This window comes from Diabrotica virgifera, chromosome 5 (assembly GCF_917563875.1).
Source record: "Diabrotica virgifera virgifera chromosome 5, PGI_DIABVI_V3a".
Taxonomy (NCBI): domain Eukaryota; kingdom Metazoa; phylum Arthropoda; class Insecta; order Coleoptera; family Chrysomelidae; genus Diabrotica; species Diabrotica virgifera.
This window is the reverse complement of record NC_065447.1, coordinates 4,299,548-4,322,286: the sequence shown is the minus strand read 5'-3', so window position 1 is coordinate 4,322,286 and position 22,739 is coordinate 4,299,548. Positions and strand designations below refer to the sequence as shown.

Sequence of the window (22,739 nt, the reverse complement as noted above, 5' to 3'; positions counted from 1 at the left end):
TTTAGTTAGTTCAGAGTGCGCCAAAAGCACTCTAACTAGTTTCAACTCTTGTTAGAGTTTCTTCAGAGAGCGCATATTTGAGTCTCTCTACTTGTGAGAATCAAGTATCTCAAGATTCTCTCAAGTAGAGAGAATCAAAAACGCTCTCTCTGAAGAAACTCTAGCAAGAGTTGAAACTAGTTAGAGTGCTTTTGGCGCTCTCTGTCAAAGTATCTCTATATCTCTACTCTCTATCAAGTATCTCAAGATTCTCTCAAGTAGAGAGAATCACCCAAGTAGCACAATAAAAACATTTTAGTTTTATTTAAGGTTTATAAAGGTTTTATTGTGGTAAATAAGAAGATAATGGTTTTAAAGTTACCTTGTAGATATAGTGCCAAAACTTTAAAACTGTTAAGCATTTGTCACTAGTTTTAAAGTATCTAATAAGAATATCAAATAAGACTAATTAATATTAATAGATAATTTGGCTTATTGTAGTTTTAAAATGGTTTATTCTCAGTTCACTTTAAAACTTATCAGTTTTATGAAGAACTTCCGGACTGTTTGGTTTTATTAGATTCTAGTTTGTGACCATTTAGTTTTATTGCGGTTTTAAAGATTCTCCTAATATAACTAATAAAACCTATTATTAAAACTACTTGATCTCAAGACTATTATGTCAGTAAAACATATGCCTTAAAACTAATTTTTTAGTTTTCTTTAAAGATCTTTCTTAAAAGCAATTAGTAGGCTATATTAAAACCAAACGCTCTTAACTGAATCAATTTGGTTATCGTAAAGACTAAACTATGCCTCTCATTAGAAACAATAAAACTGAACTCATCCCCTCTTCTTTCATGTCCAAAATGGTTGGCCATTTGTTTTAGAGCGAAACATTGGTGTAGTGTGTTGTAAAAAGTGGAAGTACAGTTAGTATGGAAGAAATAAGTCGCAAGTACTTAAAATATAAACGAACTAGTCATTTTAAAAGAAAATACAACACACACAGCACTACGATGGCTCGATTTTAGGTTAGATTCACATTAAAACCGAGTGGCATTATTGACAGCAACATTAAAACTAAACGGGTTTAATTCCAAGACAACTTTCCTATTATGTAGGATATATGCTCTTGGAAAGGTATAAAATAAAACCATTTGATCTTAACAATTCTCGTCGATGAACTAAATAGTTTTATTTGGATTTCGGCCATTTCTGGAAATGCTGAGAGCCATGATAGATTACAATATAAGGCTTACATAAAAATTATAAATAAGCGATTTAAACACATAAATTCGATTTATTTTAACATTGAAACATTAAAATTGTAAATAAAATTAGTTTTCTTTAAAATTAATATTTTTCGGATTTAAATTTTTTTATTATTTTTATTTTATAATCGCCAAAAGTCAGAAATTTTAGGGTGCGTTAGTTAATTAGACCTATTTTTATTAACATTATCAATAAAATTGGGTGCGCAAGTGTTTTTCTACCTTGACAGTCCGAAATAACCAAGTACTTTTTATTATTTTATGGTTACACATACGTATCTTACCTATCACAACACATGTAAAAATTTGTTGGCCTATATGGAGTATATGGGTTTAAAGAATCTGTAAAGAAATGAGAGTTTTTGGTTACACTTTTTTATTAAACGTATTCGACACAATTAACAACTGAAAATGGATACCGGTTACACAGACAACCTTTCTGTTTCGAAGTTGGGACTTGTAATGGTATTGCGTCTCGCAGGACACATTCGCGCGCTCTCGGCGGCGGTTAGACCCAAAACAGGTTTTGAATGAACTTGTATGATTACATTTGAGTATAGCCATAAAAACGACTATTTGTACAAATAAAAATAAATGCAAAACGGAACAGAATCATTTAATATGGTAAAAAGTCTTCATTTAAGAAACCTTTTTAAGTTTGCTATAAAACTGCATGCACCTAAAGTGTCTTTTAACATCGTTTTAAAAGCACCTTCTCGGCAACTTTAAAACCAGTTGCTTAAGAAAACAAAGTTTTAAGAAGGTTTTTATTTTTGGTTTTATTGACCTCTTTCAGAGTGGGCCCTTTTATGCTGAAAGCGGTTTTATTGCAACCTTAAGGTTTACTTAAAAACCAAATGGTTTTAATTTTAGTTTTATATTCTACAGTTTTAAAGCATCCTTAAAAGACTTAATAAACCCGTTCGGTGCTACTTGGGCAAATATGCGCTCTCTGAAGAAGCTCTAATAAGAGTTGAAACTAGTTAGAGTGCTTTTGGCGCTCTCTGAACTAACTAAAATAAGACGGCACTTGTTTCGGTTCACAACAAAATGATTATTTATTAATTAATAATTAACCCTATGCAGGCTAAAAAAATGCTATAAAATGATAGTGGTACTTAAATGGTTATTCAAAAATATTTAAAAAGGAAGTAGGTTGGTTATCATAAACGGTGGTGGTCCAGTGAGTTTCATACTAAGTGCTCTTTTGATTTTTACATCATTTTAAGTAGGTAGATTATCATGATGGCAAGAATGCACAAAATTACGAAAAATGGTTGAAAGAACAGTTAATCCCCAATTTGCCTGTAGGATCTGTTATTGTCACTTCTTCTTGCAGTACCGTCTCTCTCGGAGGTTGGCTACCATCACAGCAATCTTAACTTTGTTGGCTGCAGCTCTGAACAATTGTATTGCACTGCGCCCGTACCACTCTCTTAAATTTCGCAACCAGGAAATCCTCCTACGTCCCACATTCCCTTCTTAAGGGTAACATTCCCTCCATTTAATATTATACAGGTCTAAAATGTAATAATGTAATTTTTATAAATAATAGAAATGGTAATAAAATATGAATACAGGGTGTAACAAAAATACAGGTCATAAATTAAACCACATATTCTGGGACTAAAAAGAGTTCGATTGAACCTAACTTACCTTAGTACAAATATGCACATAAAAAACTTACAGCTCTTTGAAGTTATAAAATGAAAATCGATTATTTCCACTATTAGAGACTTTTTATTGAAACTGGACATGTGGCATCCTTACAGGGCCGTAACTATGATGTTGGGGGACCCGGGGCAAATGTCATCTGGGGGCCGTCTATTGGGGGTCTGGTCTAGTCTGGGTTTAACCCCAGTGGAAGGGGGGATTCCTGAAAAATGTTTGACATTTAACCGCTTGAAAACGCATTCCATGACTGAAATTTCTTGTACCTTCATATTGCTATTTTAGACCAACACAAAAAAAAATTGAAATCACCTTATTTTAAGCTAAATAATTTTGCAAGTACCATCAATATGGTGTATTCCACGAATATACCACTGTTTTGGATTATCGCGACAACGAATATTTTAGTGTGCAACATAAGAAGTACGAAAGTATTTTGCTCTAACAATTACTCCAATAAACAACAATATAATTTGCAATTTACTTTCGTTCTTTATATTTTGCACAGTAAAATATTTGTTGTCGCGATAATCCAAGAGGGTCATATATTCGTGGAATGAGGTATATAACATATTTTCTGTTTTCATAAAAAAAGATACTATAATGTTAATTACATTGTTCGGCTACAATGTTCTTACAGCTGTTGGCAAATCTGAAACAAAAATGTTATATGGTATGGGGTATGGGCGATTAATACTCCCCTGAGGCATCCCTTCCTGGACTTGTAGCTTAGCCCGAACCCCCTCTTCCAATGGCATTTTAGGTTTTATTACGAGGAAATAACCAATTTTCTAAGTAATAATTTAAATTTTTATGTTAAGGTCTCAGGGGCCCCAGTTTCGCCCAGGCCTCAGGGGCTCCTTTTTTGTTTCAATTGCATTTTAGTAAAAAATACTAATTTTCCCAGCGAAAAATTAAAACTTTATGTGGAGGTCTAGGGTGCCCCTGTAAGATCTTTTTAAAATCGTGTCAGTTGAAAATATTTCGTTGGGATCGGCTTTTAAAATACATATTTTTATATTCCTCGTTAAAAGTTATGCACGGCCAAATAAAAACGGGCCCCTTCGGGCCTTCCTTGGCTGGGGGACCCGGTGCACTGCCCCGGTTGCCCCAATGGTAGTTACGGCCCTGCATTTTTATGGCAAGAACATCTTAAAAAAATTATAGTGAAATTTGTGCACCCCCTAAAAATTTTATGGGGGTTTTGTTCCCTTAACCCCCCAAACTTTTGTGTACGTTCCAATTAAATTATTATTGTGGCACCATTAGTTAAACAAACTGTTTTTAAAACTTTTTTGCCTTTTAGTACTTTTTCGAAGAGCCAGTTTTTATCGAGCTATTTTGAATATTTTTCAAATCCACCACATATTTGTGTATGGCTAAGTACGATTATAGAGACCTGGTAATAATATGAAAATGTATTTATTATTTTACATGTGTAGGTATATTTTGATCCATATTAAAAGAGAAGCCACATCTCGATAAAAGGTGCCTTCTCGGCAAAATACTAGGAGGCAAAAAAGTTTTAAAAACACTGTGTTTAACTAATGGTGCTGCAATAATAGTTTAATTGGAACAGACACAAATATTTCAGGTAACAAAACCCCCATAAAATTTTTATGTAATAGTTATTTATGTTATAAGTGTTAAAAGTACACGTTTAAGGCACGCATGTGAAAGTTTGCAGAATGAGCGAAAGCGAGTTCTGCAATTCACATGAGTGTCTTAAAAATGTACTTTTTAACACGCATATCATACAATAGTTTTTCTACAAACGTAATTACAGGACAATATCTACAAAAACTTTTACTTGAACTTGACTGACATTCCAATTTTATATTTTTTTGACATTACATCAAAATTACATATACGGTCAATACGAACTGTAGTGCCTTAAAAATTTTTTTAAGCACTAGTGCCTTAAAGTAGCATTTTTAACGCTCGTATGGAGTGCTTAAACATTGCATTTTTAACACGGTTGTAGAAAAACATATTAAAAAACTCGATAAAAACTGGATTATCGAAAAAACACTTAGAGGCAAAAAAGTTTTAAATATATTGTATTTAACTAATGGAAACATATTTTAATTAATTTAATTTTAACGCGCGCAAAGGTTGAGGGGTTTAAGGGAACAAAATCCTATAAAATTTTTATGGTGTGTATAAATTTCAATTTTATTTTTTTTAAGGTGTTTCTGGCATAAAAATGCCACATGTCCATTTTTAATAAAAAATCTCTAAGAGTTTTAGATACATGGAAAAAAGTTGATTTTCATTTTGTGAATTCAAAGGGCTGTAACGTTTTTATGTGCATATTTGTACTAAAGTAAGTTAGGTTCAATCGGTCTATTTTTGATCCCAGAATATTTGATTTAATTTATGACCTGCATTTTTGTTACACTCTGTATATTAAAAATATGAGCTATATAAAACATTTGGGGAAAACGATTTATTGGTATCCACAAATTTAACCTGCTATATCTCCGATATTTAAAGAATCTCATTCTTAATTGATGGATTCGATCGTTACTTGATGGAAGTTCATTTTATCTAACAATAAAACACTGAAAACGTTTGTTTTCTATACTTCCACAAAATTTGTTATAACTATGTGACTACAGCTGGTTCGGCAGAGTGCCTTTCTCAAGTGACATAGTTTACAATGCGTTTGCCTTTTTAAGTCTTTAACTGAAGAGGTTGAGGAGTGGGGAGCTGTTTGTCTCGAGACTTATTTTTTAGAATCTATGGAAATTAATAAACTGAAAAATACAGATATAATTCTGAATGACCAACTCGAGACAAACAGCTCCCCACTCCTCAACCTCTTCAGTTAAAGACTTAAAAAGGCAAACGCATTGTAAACTATATCACTTGAGAAAGGCACTCTGTCGAAACAGCTGTAGTCACATAGTTATAATAAATTTTGTGGAAGAAAACAAACGTTCTCAGTGTTTTATTGTTAGAATCTCATTCTTATGTTCTATTTCGAGTACCTACTGTAGTGTGCTAGAATAACCGAAACTTTACTTTTATAGGAAGAAGTATCAAGTTGCAGTAACGGTAGGTGATTCAAATCTAGTACAAATAATAACAGGTAGGATGAAAAGTTCGTAAGCTGACATATATATGACAGTATGCTTTTTCTCATGAGGATCTTTCAGTGCGTCACAGTTTTTCTATTTCTTTCTAACGCATTAAATTGCATGTGACAGAAAAAAACGCACGTCGGTGATTACATTTCGTCGGTGACATTTATAACATTTATTCTAGTTGTCAATAGATGGCGCTATAATATAATAGCGAATATAATTACGAATTATATAATATATCTACGAATATAATCTGTTCAATTTATAAAACTATACAAATCAAAGAAAATACCATTTTATAAATGCAATAAACACAATTGATTTGATTTTATGCCAAATTGCAAATAAAATGTGACAACTGTCAGATTTAACTAAAATGTCATGTCACTAAAATGTATATTATCACGGACTTACCTTTTTTTTCTATCATTTGTGACGCACTGAAAAATGCTTATGTAAAGAAGCATACTGGTATTAAATCCATATGATTTTTAGTCAGCCCTAACCTTCAAAAGCGTGTATAAATTTGACAGCTGTCAAACTATTAGTTTATGAGATATAACATTTTGAGTTAAGCAACTTATGCTAGTTTAAAAAATAGATAAAAAGGAATTGCGTGTATTAATAAAGCATTGCTTTTTGGTGAAAAAAATACTGTTGAAGCTAAGGCTGGGCTTGATAAACATTATTCGGATTCTGCGCCAGAAAAATTAACCGTTGAGAAGTGGTTTGCTAAGTTTAAACGAGGAGAAATGAAAACCGAGGAAGATGCACGAGTGGACGCCCCGAGAGGCTGTTCCGATGAAAACATCAAAAAAGTTTACAAAATAATTTTGGATGACCGTAAAGTGGTTGTTCGAGATAGCTGAGACTCTAAAGATATCAAAGGAACGTCTTCTTCTTCTTCTTCTTTTTGTATAGACATGACTGTCTGTTTTTTCAATGTGCCTCTAGTAAGTTGTCGTTCCATCGTTTTCGTGGTCTTCCCACTGATCGTCATCCTATTGGGGAACCGTCTCTCGCTGTCCTGACTACCCTATTTGTTGTCATTCGGCTTATATGGTCATTTCATTCTCTTCTTCTGTTTCTTACCCAGTTGTTAATGTTATCCACCTTGCATCTTCGTCGTATATATGTACTTCTAGCTCTGTCGCATAGAGTCTACCATCGATTTTTCGAAAGGTTTTAATCTCCGCTGTTTCGAGCAATCTTTTTGTCCTCTCTGTGTCGGGTCGTGTTTCTGGCGCATATGTCATTATTGGTCTGATGGCTGTTTTGTAAATTCTGCCTTTCATTTCTTTTCCGATATTTTTATTGCTCCATATTGTGTCATTCAGGCAACCTGCGGCTTTGTTTGCTCTATTCACTTGATCTTCCACTTCTGTTTCGAGCCTTTCGTAGCTAGATAGTGTGATGCCTAGGTATTTAAACTCCATCACTTGTTCTATTATCTGACCTTCCAGCTCCAATTTACATCTTATTGGATCTGCTGTTATAACCATGCATTTTGTCTTTTTTGAGGAAATTAACATGTTAAATTTTCTGGCGATTATGTTGAATTGGTGCAGCATACGCTGTAAATCATCTTCACTTAGAGAGATTAGTATTGCATCGTCCACATAGCAGATTATTTTAAGTTGTTTTTCTCCCATTATCCTTTTTTAGTTCTTAGTATCAAAGGAACGTGTTAGATATATTGTGCATGAATATTTGGGTATGCGAAAGCTCTGTGCAAAATGGGGGCCGCGAGAGCTCACAATCGATCAAAAACAACAACGAATTGATGATTCTGAGAAGTGTTTGAAGCTGTTCAATCGTAATAAAACCGAATTTTTGGGTCGATATAACAATGGATGAAACGTGGCTCCATCATTTCACACCTGAGTCCAATCGACAGTCTGCCGAGTGGACTGCACGTGATGAACCGACTCCAAAGCGTGGAAAGACGCAACAGTCGGCTGACAACGTTACGGCATCAGTATTTTAGCGGAGTCACTGAAGGTGGATATGAGCTATTACCTCCGATTTCGTTCAACCTTCATCGATTTGCATGAAAATTGGTGAGTGGTTAGAGAATATCTCAAGAAACAAAGGTGACATGGTGCCAACTTGCGCTTTTACCCTGAAGTGGATGCTACCCCTTCTCGGGGTGAAAATTATTTTATTAAAAATAACCCCATAATTAAATAGAGGGACAAATTCTAAGCAAAATTTGTTATATAAAGTTATTAATAAAAACCAAAACTTTTTGAGTTAATAAAGATCAAAAATTTTAATCTTTCATAAGAAAAATGCATGTTTTTAACCGATTTTTCATAGATAACTCAAAAACTATAAGTTTTTACAAAAAAGTTATTATAACCAAAACTGAAGCTAATAAAAAAGTAAATAAACTCCTTACTAAAAATACCTTTTAATATTAACTAAAAGGGAGTTATAGGTAATTGAATCCATATTTTTTTCGACGAGTGCCCAAATCTAATTATTCAAGCTTATACTACGGGAAAATGATGCATTTTATAACATAAACTTATTATACATTTGAGAAAGTACTTAGAAATATCTATCAAATAAGATACCGAACAAGTTAATAGCATTAAAATTTATGCTCCAAAAATTTTTCAAACTTTATCTTTTAAAAAATTTTCGAAAAAATTTTATCGTTTTTTTTTAATAACTCCGTTAATTTTTAAGATATCATGTTCACCTAAAAACGGTTTGAAAGGTAATTCCAAAGACTATTAAAACGCGTTGAATTTAATCTTTTAAACCCCTTACTTTTTTAAAAATCAATGATTAAATGTCCACGGTTACATGGTTCTCGCAGCAAAATTTAAGCTTTAATCGTTTCTATCTCGGTTATTTTTCACCCTACAGAAATGGTAAAAAAGGTATAATATTTGATATAGAAAAAACTAAAATTTGGTTATTTACCATTTTTTACGTATATTGAGTATTTTTATAGTTATCAAAAGAAAATGAAAATTACGATAATTTTAAAAATTCTGATTTTTTTAAATTATATCTTTTTTTCAAAAATATGCATTCTAAACCAGTGAAAATTGTTAAAATTATTACTTATGCTAATACAAAAAAAATTTTGTAAGGATTACTATAAATTTTAATTTTTGTGGAAATGGTTCTCTTAGTTTCATCATAACTTGCTTAATTTTGATGCTATTAACTTCTTCTGGAGATCATTTGTTAGGTATTCTGAAGTACTTTGATAAGTGTTTAGCAGGTATATTTTATAAAATGCATCGTTTTCCCGTTATTTAAGCTTGAATACTTAGATTTGAGTACTCATCGAAAAAAATGTACATTCAATTACCCATAACTCACTTTGAATTAACAATAATTTAGTACTTTGAGTGAATAGTGTATTCAATTTTTTATTGTCGTCAAACGCTAACAGTTTTTGAGTTATAGGGGAAAACAGCTTTAAAACATGCATTTTTTTTACGAAAAATGATCTTTAATAACTCAAAAAGTATTGATTTATGTTAATAACTTAATATAACAAATTTTGCTTAGAATTTGTCCCTCTATCGATTTATGGTATTATTTTTAATAAAATAATTTTCATCCCAGAAAAAGGGGTGGCATCCACCCCCAGGGTAAAAGCGCAAGTTGGCATCATGTCACCTTTGTTCCTTGAGGTATCCTCTAACTGCTCACCAATTTTCATGAAAATCGATAGAGGTTCAACGAAATCGGAGGCGAAAACCTTCAGTGACTGCACTATTTCGGGATGTGCATGGTATAACATTCATCGACTATCTTGAAAAGGGAAAAACCATTAACAGCGCCTATTATATCGCGAAAAACGGCCCTATTTGAAGAAAAATAAAGTACTATATCATCAAGTTGATAACTCTACCTTTGAAGTGGTGGACAAATTCACATACTTGGGCTCCCTGATCACCAAGGAGAACGTCATGACAGAAGAAATCAAGCGAAGGATAATCCTAGCGAACAAATGCTATTTTGGACTGAGTAGACATATGAGAAGCAGAAACTTAAGTTAAAAAACAAAAATAACCATATACAAAACCCTTATACAACCAGTGTTGACATATGGATCGGAGACATGGACCATCTCCAAGGCAGATGAAAACCTTCTGCTTATATTTGAACGAAAGATCCTGAGAGGAATATTCGGTGGTATCTGTGAAAATGGTATTTGAAGGAGGAGGTACAACTACGAGGTATACCACAGATATAAACATATATTTGGTGGTAAAGACGTAGTATCTCTTATAAGAATAGGAAGACTAAGATGGGCAGGACATCTAGCAAGATCACAGCATAACAACTCTCCTAGAAGAATCTTTATGTCACAACCTGTGGGAAGTAGAAATAAGGGTAGGCCAAAACTTAGATGGGAGGATGGTGTAGATGAGGATGGAAGAAAAATAGGCGCAGCAAACTGGCAACGGTTGGCAATGGATATGACTGACTGGTGTAATAGACTTGGGAAGGTCGAGGCTCTTTCATAGGGCCATTGATGATGATCTTGAAAAGGGAAAAACCATTAACAGCGCCTATTATATCGCGAAAAACGGCCCTATTTGAAGAAAAAGAAAGTGCTATTTCATCAAGACAACACACCCTGTCACAAATCAATGAAAACGATGGCAAAATTTCATGAATTGGTATTCGAATTGCTTCCGCAGCCACCGTATTCACCAGATATGGCTCCCAGCGACTACCACCTGTTCGCTGACTTTAAGAGAATGCTAGCTGGAAAGAAATTTAGAATTTAGCACCAATGAAGAGGTAAACGCCGAAACCGAGGCTTATTTTGTGGATAGAGACAAATTGTATTATAAAAATGGTATTGAAAAGTTGTATGACCGCTATATTCGTTGTATCGCCCTCGAAGGTAACTATATTGAATAATAAAATCAAATTTTATATAAAAAAATATTTCTATGTTAGCCTACGAACTTTTTACCCCACAGATTACTATGCACATTTCTAATCGAGGAAATGAAACTGAAAAACTTCTCGCAATTTTTTCGTCCAGCATCGATTTGTACAAAAATTTGGTAGTAGGCTCATTTCACCCTCTAGTTCATTTTCTATATTGAGCCGTTGTACGCCTTTGGTTTTTTAAGGGTGAAAACTACCCCTAAAAGACTACTTGTAAAAAATTATAAAATAACATTTTAAACTTTAATATTGTCAACATTTGGTTCTTATTAGTTACATAGATATACTATCATAATATTTTTACCCTTAAAACCACCCTGGTTGGAGCTATATACAGTATGTCCCTGTAAATTGTATCCATATGGAAAACTTTTTTTATTATTGATTTTACGAAAAAAAGTTATTTTTCATAAAAAGCTCTGCATGGTCCAAAACCTAAGATTTAACCATCAAATATCAAATTTTTTGAATATTATACGAGGTATGTCAAAAAATTTTAATTTCACTCAAGAGTAGCTTTATTTTTCACAATATGGAAAATTGCTATTATGAAAAGTTGTTTGGAATTAAAAACTATATTTTTTTTTAATTATGAATAACATTATTTTCAGTTATTGGATAAAAAATTACTTATCCTAAAAGAATAATTTCGGCTTTCATCGATTTACATAAAAATTTGGGATTAGAATTATTGCACCCTGTACTTCATATTCTATAACATGCTCAAGGGCGTCGATTATTTTTAGGGGTGTAAACTACCCCTTATTGTCAAAAATTATATAAAAATATTTGATCGGCTAAAAATAATGATTGTTTTATGCTTTAGGATATAATATCATAATATTTGAACCCTTAAAAACCGCACTTAAGAACATTACAAGTTTTATAAGTAGATAATTTAATAGATCTATACAGAAAAAAAAGTAGAATTAAAAAATTACAAAAACATTATTTACACAAAAATACGAATTTACAAATATGTAGAAGTACAAATACAAATAGTTTTTAAGTCATCTTCCAGTATACGAACCAGTTCTGTGGCATTATACATGCATTGAAAATGTTCCATAAGCGGACTGTTCGAATATTTCGAAAAAAAAATTGGTTTTTTAAACACAGCTCCTTCATTTTTGGCGATAAAAAAAGTTTTTTCAAAAATGATTTTGTAGGATTTTTAAAGAGCTATAAGACTGTAAATTAAATCCCATTAGATCCCTTAGTTTTTAATTGGGGTGGGTTTAAAGGGCTCGAATAAGGGGGTTTTTACTCGTAAATAGAGGTTTTAAACAGCTATATCTCACTAAGTTTTCACTGAAATGAAAATCTATGCACAATATCATTTAAACTATTAAAAAAGTTACAATTTAGTAGTCTATCATTTTTTTCGTGTCTCTAGTATTTTCGGAGATATTTTGAAGTAAAATGTGAAAAATACGAATTTGCAAAAAATCAATTTTTCTTTAAACTTCAATTTTTCTAAAATTAGGCCTTTTATATAGGTCAAACTTCTTGGGTGTATTGACAATACAAATATACAGTTGAGTCCGCGAGTCTTTACCCGTGCGTCATCATTTAAAGCATACGAAATAAGTCGGAAATTTACTAAACGCAACGGCAAGTGGATATTATTCCGATCACGGGCTATAGTATAAAATTTGACGTTATCAAATAAATAGAATGACAAATTTAAGTTTTGCTTTAAAATTTTGATTCTAAAAAAAAACACACCCACCGCCTAAATATTTCGTGTTGGTATCGTGTCACAGGCTATGGCGCGGATGACGTGCAACGGTAAGTAAATTGGACGAGGTATATCTCTTTTCAAAGCACTGAGTCTAAATCGTTCATAAAAATAACATGTGTTTTTACTTAAGAGGATCGGTACGTATTTTCGGCTGCAATGCTATTCAAATGGGGATTCATTTTTTTCGAATCCTGAGAAAACTAATAAGTATTTTTGAAAAATTTAAAAGCAGAATGAAAGATTACGTTATTAGCGAGGGCCAAAAGTCCCTGAGAACTTCTATAATGTTTATTTTAATAAGTTACAGGGGTGAAAAACTAAGAGAAAATTTAGTGTGATTTTTAATTTCAAATATATCATTCAAAATAAACTTTTTATTTATTCTAAGGGACTTTCGGCCCTCGGTAATAATTTAGTCTTTCATTCTGCGTTTAAATTTTTCAAAAATATTTATTGGTTTTTTCAGGATTCGAAAAAAATGAACACAATGCCGTGGTAATATTTTCCAAATCTATCTTTGTCGTACAACGCACTCAGCCGAATATAATATTGTCAGCATATATTGTCAGTCAGACACTGACAATCAGTGACAATTTTAAATATTTGACATTGCATCCGGAATATGTTGAGTTATTGATTAAATATTATTGATATATAGTGTATTTGATAAATAATTGATTTAAGACGTGAACTTAATAAAAAGTTATTTATTGTGTATTATTTGTGGAAGATCCAAGCAGAGAATACATCAGGATAATATATTCTGTGATCCAAGTATTTTGTTGTTAAAGATGTTCAAAATTGTAAGCGTTCCATAACAATATATTATTAAAAAATCACTTTAAGACTTTTCCTCTTTTCTCGATTGAGTATTAGTCTTTGTTGTACAAATAAATTATTACAATCACTGAATACATAGTTAGTGAAAAAATTATCACATTTATTAACTGAATTAATAATATGCAATTATAAAAATAACAGTTATCCAAGAACATTCAAAACCCATCTCTTTAAATTAATGATGACATTTTCAAGTAGAATGACATTCTAGTAATGTTTACATATCCATACCAGTGTGAATTTTACTACACGTAATTTGCCGTGTAAAGACAGAAAAAGTAGGGATACACGTAAAATATTTGCGAATTATGTACCCATAGCCTTAATAACAGACGGCAGCTGGTTTGTCATTAATTTCATGTGTGGAAGAGAATGATGCTAAATAAAAAGTATGTGTTTTATCTCGCCTGGTATTAATGACGCACGGGTAAAGACTCGCGGACTCAACTGTACAAGGAATTACAGAAAGGTGAAGACCAATTTTTAATTAGGAGGGTAGTTAGGGGGTTATTTTCACTGATTTTTCCGTAGAGAAAAGCAGGTACCGACCTTTTTTTGATCATAAGTCGTACTATTTTCATGCTAGAAATTTTTTATTATTATTCTTTGAAAGGTTTAATTGTATACTTGAAAAAAGGTAATCTAAGGTTTCCTCGAAAGATGCAAAGTTTTCCCGTTATTTAGCTTTGAATATTTCAAATTATGTATTTGACGAAAAAAGCTAACCTTTAACATGCCGTATCTCGGTTTGTATTGGTCTTAAAGATATTATAGAAAAAGAATATGGTTTGTGTTACTAAAAGATACAATTTTGATATCTAAAAATCCTCTAAAAAAGTTGATTTTTTCGACGAAAATCTGTTACTTTCAAGCGCGAATAACTCGAAAAATATTAGTTTTAAGAAAAAAATGTAAAAAACATTTTTTTCTTAGAATTACTTTTTACATCAATTTACATGGTTAAAATGTAATAAAAAATTCCCACCCCCCGAGATGGGGTGGTAACCACCCCCCAAGGTTTTAGCGTACAGCGGCATGATATAGAAAATGGTCCTTGGACTATTCCCTACCTTCTGTGAAAATTTCAAGTAAATCCATGCTGGACGAAAAAATTGCGAGTCAAAATGCTTAATTTCCTCGACTATTCCTAATTGATGTTAACGAAAGATTAAAAAAAATGATTGTTTTTATTTTTTAGCTAAATCTACGAAACTACGAAATCCGTTCGCCAAAAGAACGGTCACAGAAACTCCGTCCACATCTTGGCGGATATCAGAAGGCCGTATTAGTAGTAGATTTTGCGTTTATTGCGGCGAAAAAAAATTTGACATTGGAAACCATATCAAAATTTATCACAAATCTATTAGGACTAAAAATTTCAAGTGTAAAGTATGTGGTGAAAGATTTTATTTAAAGGAAATCGCAGAGAACCATCCTAGCGTGTGTCATAGATAAATATTTACAGTCCGTACAATATAAATACCGTTGCACGTCATCCGCGAATTATGAATGTTCTTGGGAAAACACTTTTAAAAACTGAACTTCACAATTTATTTCGACAAACAAAGATTTTAGTTGCAACTCAATTATTTAAAATCAGACTGAAAAATATTGATTTTTACATGGTGTTTTCCAATTTTATAATTGCTATTTTAACTATTTATAATGGGAAATAAGCCACAATATTATTAAAAAATAATTTTTATTAACGTTTCGACGCCCAAATCGGGTGCCGTTGTCAAAATACAAAATACTACTAACATAAACAAAAATGTTGTTGCTTAGTAAAAAAATTCTTCTAATAATTTATTTAATTTGACTCATTTATATCGGCAATTCAGATACATATGATACATTTTAAAGTAGAAGACTTTAAAATGATATTGCCAATATTTATGAGTTGCGTTCCTGGGACGACTTTACTGAAAGATAGTTCATTCGATTACATGAAATCAACCCCAACTCAAGAATATCCGTCACAAAAAAAATCATAGCATGTGATCTGTCTTTAAAAAGACAACCACATGCAACGGTGACATTAAAATGCTCGCGTTAGAGATCTCATAGTAAATCACGAGGGAAAACCAGGAAAAACCTCGTGATACTATCCCGACATCGTAAGTATTTACATCTTACATTTAAATTACTCTCAAAATTAATACCAAATTCTGACTTTACTATAATTTTGTTTAAATTATAAATAATATCAATAATACATGGATATATAAGTAATACTAAAACATAAAATATGTACTAACTCAACTATTGACTTACTAATTGTGGTATTTTCTTTCTATTGACTTCCTCTTTCAATATGGGTATCCACATCCTACTGCATTCCACCGAGGAATTTGCGACACAATTGGTTTCGTTTAGCATAATTAGAGCCGCTTCTTTGATTTTTCTCTTTTTACTATCTGTTTCTTTCAGGACTATACTTGAATCTCTCCACTGAACTCTATGTTCATTATCCCATGCGTGTTGACATATTTGAGATCTATCAAACTCTCTATTTTTAATATAAGATTGATGTTCACTTATTCTAACGTTTAATGGTCTTGATGTTTCACCTATATAAAACTGTTCGCATTCACAAGGTATTTTATAAATACAATTCTTTGTCCTTTCTTGTTCATTGTTAGGTTTAGTCTTAGATAGAATAGATCTCAATGTGTTGTTTGTTTTGAATGTTGTTGAAATGTTGAATTTATTTCCTATTGTTTTAAGTTTCTCGGATAGTCCCTTTATGTATGGTATTGATATTTTCCTCGTATTATTTCTTGTGAATGTTGTAGGATCCCGTTCTATGTTGTTCTGTTCCATTCGATCCAATCTTGACAATTCCTTATTTATAAACGATAAAGGATAATCATTTTTTAATAAAACAGATGTTAAGAATTGTTTTTCTTCTAAAAATGAATTCTCGTTAGAACAAGTAATTTTGGCTCTATCGTATAAGGATTTTATGATCCCTTTTTAACGTTCTTGTATAAACAAAAGAACTGATATCCAACACCTTAGTGTCATTTATTCCAATTTACTATCTAAAGATAAACCACCTTGAAATTAACAAATTGTAGTATCCTTTACATTGAGATCGACTACCTAATACTAATATTTTAATATTATATTAGAATACTTAAAAATAAAAAAAAAACATAAAAAAAAACTATATCTTAACAATAATAACTTACTATCAATCTCAAATGACTTTGATTACAACATTATAACTTTTGTTCAAATCATACTGGAGTTGGCTCAATACTTATTAATAACAAGACCATGGCTGAATAGCTTAAAAACCGATTTTTTATGATAAATCATTCTAATATTTCCTGCCTGTTATTTACTTGTGTAATCCGATCTGTCATAGTATATATATTCTGTGATATTTTGTTTTTTAAAAAACTGTTTACAATTTAAAAAACAATTGTAGTTATCAATGTAAAAAAATATTTTTTAACCATCACTTTTTAAACTTTTTTTTTTTTTTTTTTTTATTATCTCCATTTATTGACAATCAGATATAAAACAAACATCTATAAGTCAATTTGTTGGTCTTACATTAAATTAAATTATTGTAAATGTGGTGACGTGGAGAGGTAAACATCCAGCGATGTTTCCTCAGTTACCTCTTAGGTCGGAGGGCCAGCTTCTTCTTAGTCTTCTATTGTGGACAGGTTGCAGTAGTGGATGAAGTAGTGGATTAGGATGGTCTTCTAGTTTGTTGTGGTGTTTTCTGTTGTTTTCTCGGATGACTTCGGTTACATATGGAATTTTTAGATCTGTGTGTAGAGTTTGGTTTGATACATACCATGGTGCATTAACTATTGCTCGAAGTATCTTGGATTGCGCTCTCTGGATAATCACAGTATTGGATTTGCTAGCACAGCCCCACAGTTCAATGCCATAAGTCCAGATTGGCTTTATCACTGCTTTATATATTAGCAATTTGTTTTCTATTGAAAGATGGGAATTTCTTCCAATGAGCCAGTAAAGTTCTTTGGTTTTTAGGTCAAGTTGCATTCTTTTCTTTGTTATATGGTGTTTCCAGTTGAGTTTATTGTCAAAGTGTAGCCCTAGATATTTGACTTGATTACTTTGTGGTATTTTTATTTGATTGATGGTTACTGGTGGGCAGGTTCCAGTCCGGAGAGTGAATGTTATATGGGATGATTTTGTTTCGTTTACCTTAAACTTCCACTTCTTCAGCCATATTTCAAGTGAGTTTAGATGCTCTTGGAGATTTTGTGTTGCTGCAATAGGATCGTCATGCTTGGCAAAAATAGCAGTGTCGTCTGCAAATGTCCCGATGGTTGTTTTATCATTTGTAGGCAAGTCATATGTATATAGTATGTACAATAATGGTCCTAGTATGCTCCCTTGTGGTACGCCAGAGTGAATAGGCTTGTATTCCGAGACTTCTTCATTAACTTTTACTTTAAACTGCCGTTCGTGTAGGTAGGCTCTCAGTAGGTTGTAGTAACTTGCTGGAAGAATTCTTTTTATTTTGCATAACAAGCCTGGATGCCAGACTTTGTCAAAAGCCTGACTGATGTCTATAAAGGCTGCTGTGCAGTACTGCTGATTTTCAAGTGACTGGTTAATGGCGTTGACTATGCGATGGCATTGTTGTATCGTTGAATGGCTTTGTCGAAATCCGAACTGATGATCTGGGATCCAATTTTGTGGATTTATTTCTGCATTTATTCTGTTTAGGATAAGTCTTTCAAGCAACTTGGAGATTGTTGGTAATAAGCTGATAGGCCTATATGATGAGACATCTAGAGGGTTTTTGCCAGGCTTTGGTATCATAATTATTTGTCCAATTTTGAGTGCTTTGGGCCAGTAGTCACATCTAAGTATTGCATTGAATATGTGCAGTAGTTTAACTATGCCCTTTTTGGGTATTTCTTTTAACATTTTTGCGGTTATCAGATCTTCGCCTGGTGCCTTCTTTGGGTTTAGGGTGGCAATTACGTCTCTAATTTCTTTTGGAGTAAATAGTTTTATTCGGTCCTGTATCTGTAGTGGTTCTTCTAATATTTGGTTCGCTTCTGGTACTTGGTCGTCATTTAGTGGAGTAAAAACTTCTGCTAAATACTCGGCAAATAGGTCAGCCTTTTCTTTATCACTTTTTGCCCATGGTCCTGGTGGTGTTGAATTTTTACGTATTGGAGGTAATGCTGTTATTGGCTTTCTCTTACTTTTTATGGGCTTCCATATAGAGTTGTCTTGTCTTGAAAGATTGGTGATATAATTCGTAAATGACTCATTTTTGACTTCTTGCAGCTTTGATTTTAATTTGTTGCTGATGCGATTGTATCTTGTTCTGCTGTCTGGTGTGTGTGTTCGTTGCCATGCAGATCTGGCCTTTCTTTTTTCAGCTACCAGTTTTTTTATTTCTAAAGGTATATTACTTATGTTTCTGTTGGGACTACTTTGTGGGGTAGCTGATTTAGCTGCATACTGTAGTATGTTTATAAATTTGTTATAGTCCTCTTCTATTTCTTCCGGTTTTTTCAGCCTCGTTGTTATTTCGATAGTATCGTGAATTATTTGTCGGTAAGTGTCCCAGTTTGTTTTATTGTTGTGCAGGTGGAGTTTTGGTTTTTTAGTGATAACTGTTGTACTTACCGTTGCTATTATTGGGCTATGGTCAGTAGTTAGGTCATAGCTTGGTGTTATATCTGTATAAGTTATACCGATACCGTTTGTTATGAAGAAGTCCAATAAATCTGGTTTTTTGTTGGGATCGGTCGGCCAGTATGTTGGTGTTCCCGTTGATATAAATGAGTAATTCTTATTTTGTATAACATGTGCCAGTTCTCTGCCTTTTGTTGTTATAAGTCGTGACCCCCACAAGGTATGCTTGCTGTTGTAATCTCCCCCAGCAATGAATTTTGGTCCTAAAGTTTGGAAAAATTCTTCATAGTGTTCTCGTTTTAGATTATGGCGAGGAGGGCAGTACACAGCTGTTACGTTGACATTATATGGAAGTGCTTCAACGCTTACTGTCGTTGCTTGTATGTGTTCTTCTTTGTACTTCAGTAGTTCATGATGTTTAATATTTTCTTTGATGAGTATTGCTGTACCTCCGTGGGCTGTGCCGTCAGGATGCTCAGTATGATATAGTTTATATTTAGGTATGTTAAAATAAGTTCTGTTTGTGAAGTGTGTTTCACTAATTAAAAATATGTCAATTTTATTTATGTCTAGAAATATTTTCACTTCTTCTGTATGGCTTGGAAGGCCGTTGGCATTCCATTGGGCTATTCGAAGAAACTTAGCCATTTATTTCATTTTGTTCATAAGCATGGTAAGCATGTTGAGGACCATGCTATTTTGTTGGATTAGTTGGTTGAGTAGATTCTTGAATTCTTCCAAAAACTTGTTTAACACAGTGGTTGTATCTTCTGTTTGGTTGCGTTTAGTTACTTCAGCATAGCTCATGCCCTGGGGCAGTGGATTGGATAGTTGTTGTGTGTTTCTTGTGTATATATCATTTGTGTAGATTGCTGATGGGTTTTGATGCTCTCCATTGTTTTTATTGCTTCCTTTGGTAAGTTTCTTATAGTGATCACATCCCTTGTAATTGGCTGGGTGGCCTCCATTGCATAACGCACATATGGCTGGCGTCTCCTTTGACTTTTTGCACGTGGTGGTATTGTGTGAGCCTCCGCATTTTACACAGACGTATGGTTTATTACAATATGATTTGGAATGTCCATATTGTTGGCATCTCATGCACTGTATTATACTGTTTTTTTGAGTTCGTGGAGGTTCTATGTGTACTACTCTGTTCTGTAGGCCTGTTATATTATAGACATCTTTGTTGTTTTGCGCGGGTTCTAAATCTACAAAGAAGAGATTAAGTGGTTCTTTGGTTTTTTGTTGTTTTACATTAACTATGTTTCTCACTTTGTGCCCTAACTGAGATAGCTCACTTTTTATGTCATCAGTATTGGTTGAGTGATGTAAGTATCTGATCACGATTCTGTAGGCTCGTTCTTCTTTTAGTTGGTACGTGTGATGGTATATATTTTTTTCCTTGAACTCCTTAACCAATTTTCGGTATATTTCTGGTGTTTCACAATTTATTTTGACAACGTTGTTTATTAAACTTTTTGTCTGGTATTCTTCTTTTTTGGCTATTTCCTCTAATTGCTTTGTCATCTCTTTGAAATCCTGTACCCCGTGTACAAATATTGGTGGAGGTTTTGGTATTTTGTTGGTTTCGACGTTTCCAATATTTTCTTCTGTTTCTTTCGACAGCGGTTGGAATCGGTTACCTGTTTCAATTTCGCTTGGATTTGGTTTGTTGTTATGTATTTTCTTTCTTTTATTGCTTCCCATGACTTGCCAAGCGTTTTTACTGTTTGTCTGATTTTCTTCTTCATCTTCGCTGGTTGATGTCATATAGTGAGTTTCTCTGTCTTCGATATTTGCACTATTTTTACTTGATGTCGGCATTTGCTGCTGAACTGGTTGAGAGCTGAACTGGTTGGTATTTACTGTCTGTATAGGAGTTGTATGATACTGTTGTTGCATAGTTGGCATATTCATGTTCATTGCATTTTCTGGTTGCTTCATCATTGTTGGCTGCCACTGTAGTTGGTTATTGGTTGCTTGTGGTATTTGTAAATTTATTGGATCACTCTGTATGTTTTGTTGTTGATAAACTGGTTGTCCATTTCTGAACCCAATAAGATTCCCCGAAGGGAACATATTGTTTTGTTTTTCTCACTTATTGCTAATGGGTTTTTTTTTATTGTTGTTGATAAGATAATTAGAATTCTTAATCACCGGTTTTTCGGAGCGCTTTAACGATGTTTACACCTCGATGGCCCAGCGACGAATACTTTTTAAACTTCAAGAGACATTTTATGATTTTAATTAACTTTTTTACAACACCTTTTTTGTGAACAACCACAACTTACTGTGAGTATATTAATTTATAAGGTCCTATACCAAAAAAACTACCATCGTTTTTTTATTACAGTCTACCCTGATGATGTAAACGATTCATTAAAGTTTACGAAAGCTTGTATCAAGTAAAAAGTGTTTTCTTTCACATAAAATTTGCTGAATTCCCCAAGAATACAACCTTGTTATATAACATTGTCAGCAAAGACTTCACTTCTGGTCTCATTTATATATATATATATATATATATATATATATATATATATATATATATATATATATATATATATATATATATATATATATATATATATATATATATATATATATATATATATATGTCTTCATATCAAGGCGAGATCCGTTTGTATCATAAGCTATACAAGATGAGATCCGTTTTGCAAGGCGAGATCCGATTTTGGATCTCACCTTGTATTCACGTGTATATAGTGACATCTCGATGTAACAATGGTTAGGGTACAAGGAAATCGATTTTTGTCTGGACCTCATTTTGCACCCCTTTTGGTGAATTTTATATTGCAGTGGTTCCACTAAATCCGCTGTAGAGGGCAGCGCGCGCGATCCGTTGTGTATATGGTAAATATATATTTTGCAGACAACCCGAGATCCGGTAAATTTGGAAACATCGCAAATTAATTTCACGGTCAGCTCTCTCACTCGGCTTATGTCTAGCTTGAATAAGAATGTTTACATTATTTAAGGGCTCTGTCCAGAAAGGCGATTGTCAAATATCTCGAGAACTAGACGGCATATCGAAAAAACTTTGGAATGCTTTTTGAATGGTTTTTCAAAATCTATATACTTATGCAATAGCAGGATTCTTATTCTGCCTGCGAAAGCGGTGGGTGTAGCAACTTTGAATTTTCAACTGAAGCACTTTATTTTTAATTAAATAGTTGAAATTTAGAATTAAAAATACACAACTTTTGTTTGAATCGATAATAGCTTCTTTAATCAAGTCGGAAGAGCTTCAAAATCGTCGTTTTGATGACATTTTTAGGGTTTAGGGGTACCTCAGGTAGTTAGCTTAAAACGTAAGAAATAAATTTGAATAGTTAATGTTTATTGATAAACAAAGCTCCAATTCTATTTTACTTCAACTCATTTTAAGGCTATTCCAATAAACTAATCGGTTCTTTTTTCAGTTTTTTGGTAAAACATTGTAACTTATAGACGAAAATTCTTAAAATCGGCTATTTTTCATTTAAATTGTCAATAAATAATTAAATTGAGAAAAAATTGGTCAGATTTACATAAATT

General features: G+C 32.7%; 1 protein-coding gene across 1 annotated transcript in view; it reads left to right on the top strand.

Moving 5' to 3' along the window:
* The window catches only part of LOC126884900 (uncharacterized), a 41,261-nt gene extending 26,121 nt beyond the window's left edge, over window positions 1-15,140 (top strand). Inside the window, exons 5-6 of the mRNA XM_050651227.1 lie at window positions 5,960-5,984; window positions 14,731-15,140. Coding sequence (XP_050507184.1) covers window positions 5,960-5,984; window positions 14,731-14,987 — 282 coding nt within the window. The 3' untranslated portion in view covers window positions 14,988-15,140. The remainder of the gene's footprint in view (window positions 1-5,959; window positions 5,985-14,730) is intronic.
* The last annotated feature ends 7,599 nt before the right edge of the window (window positions 15,141-22,739 follow it).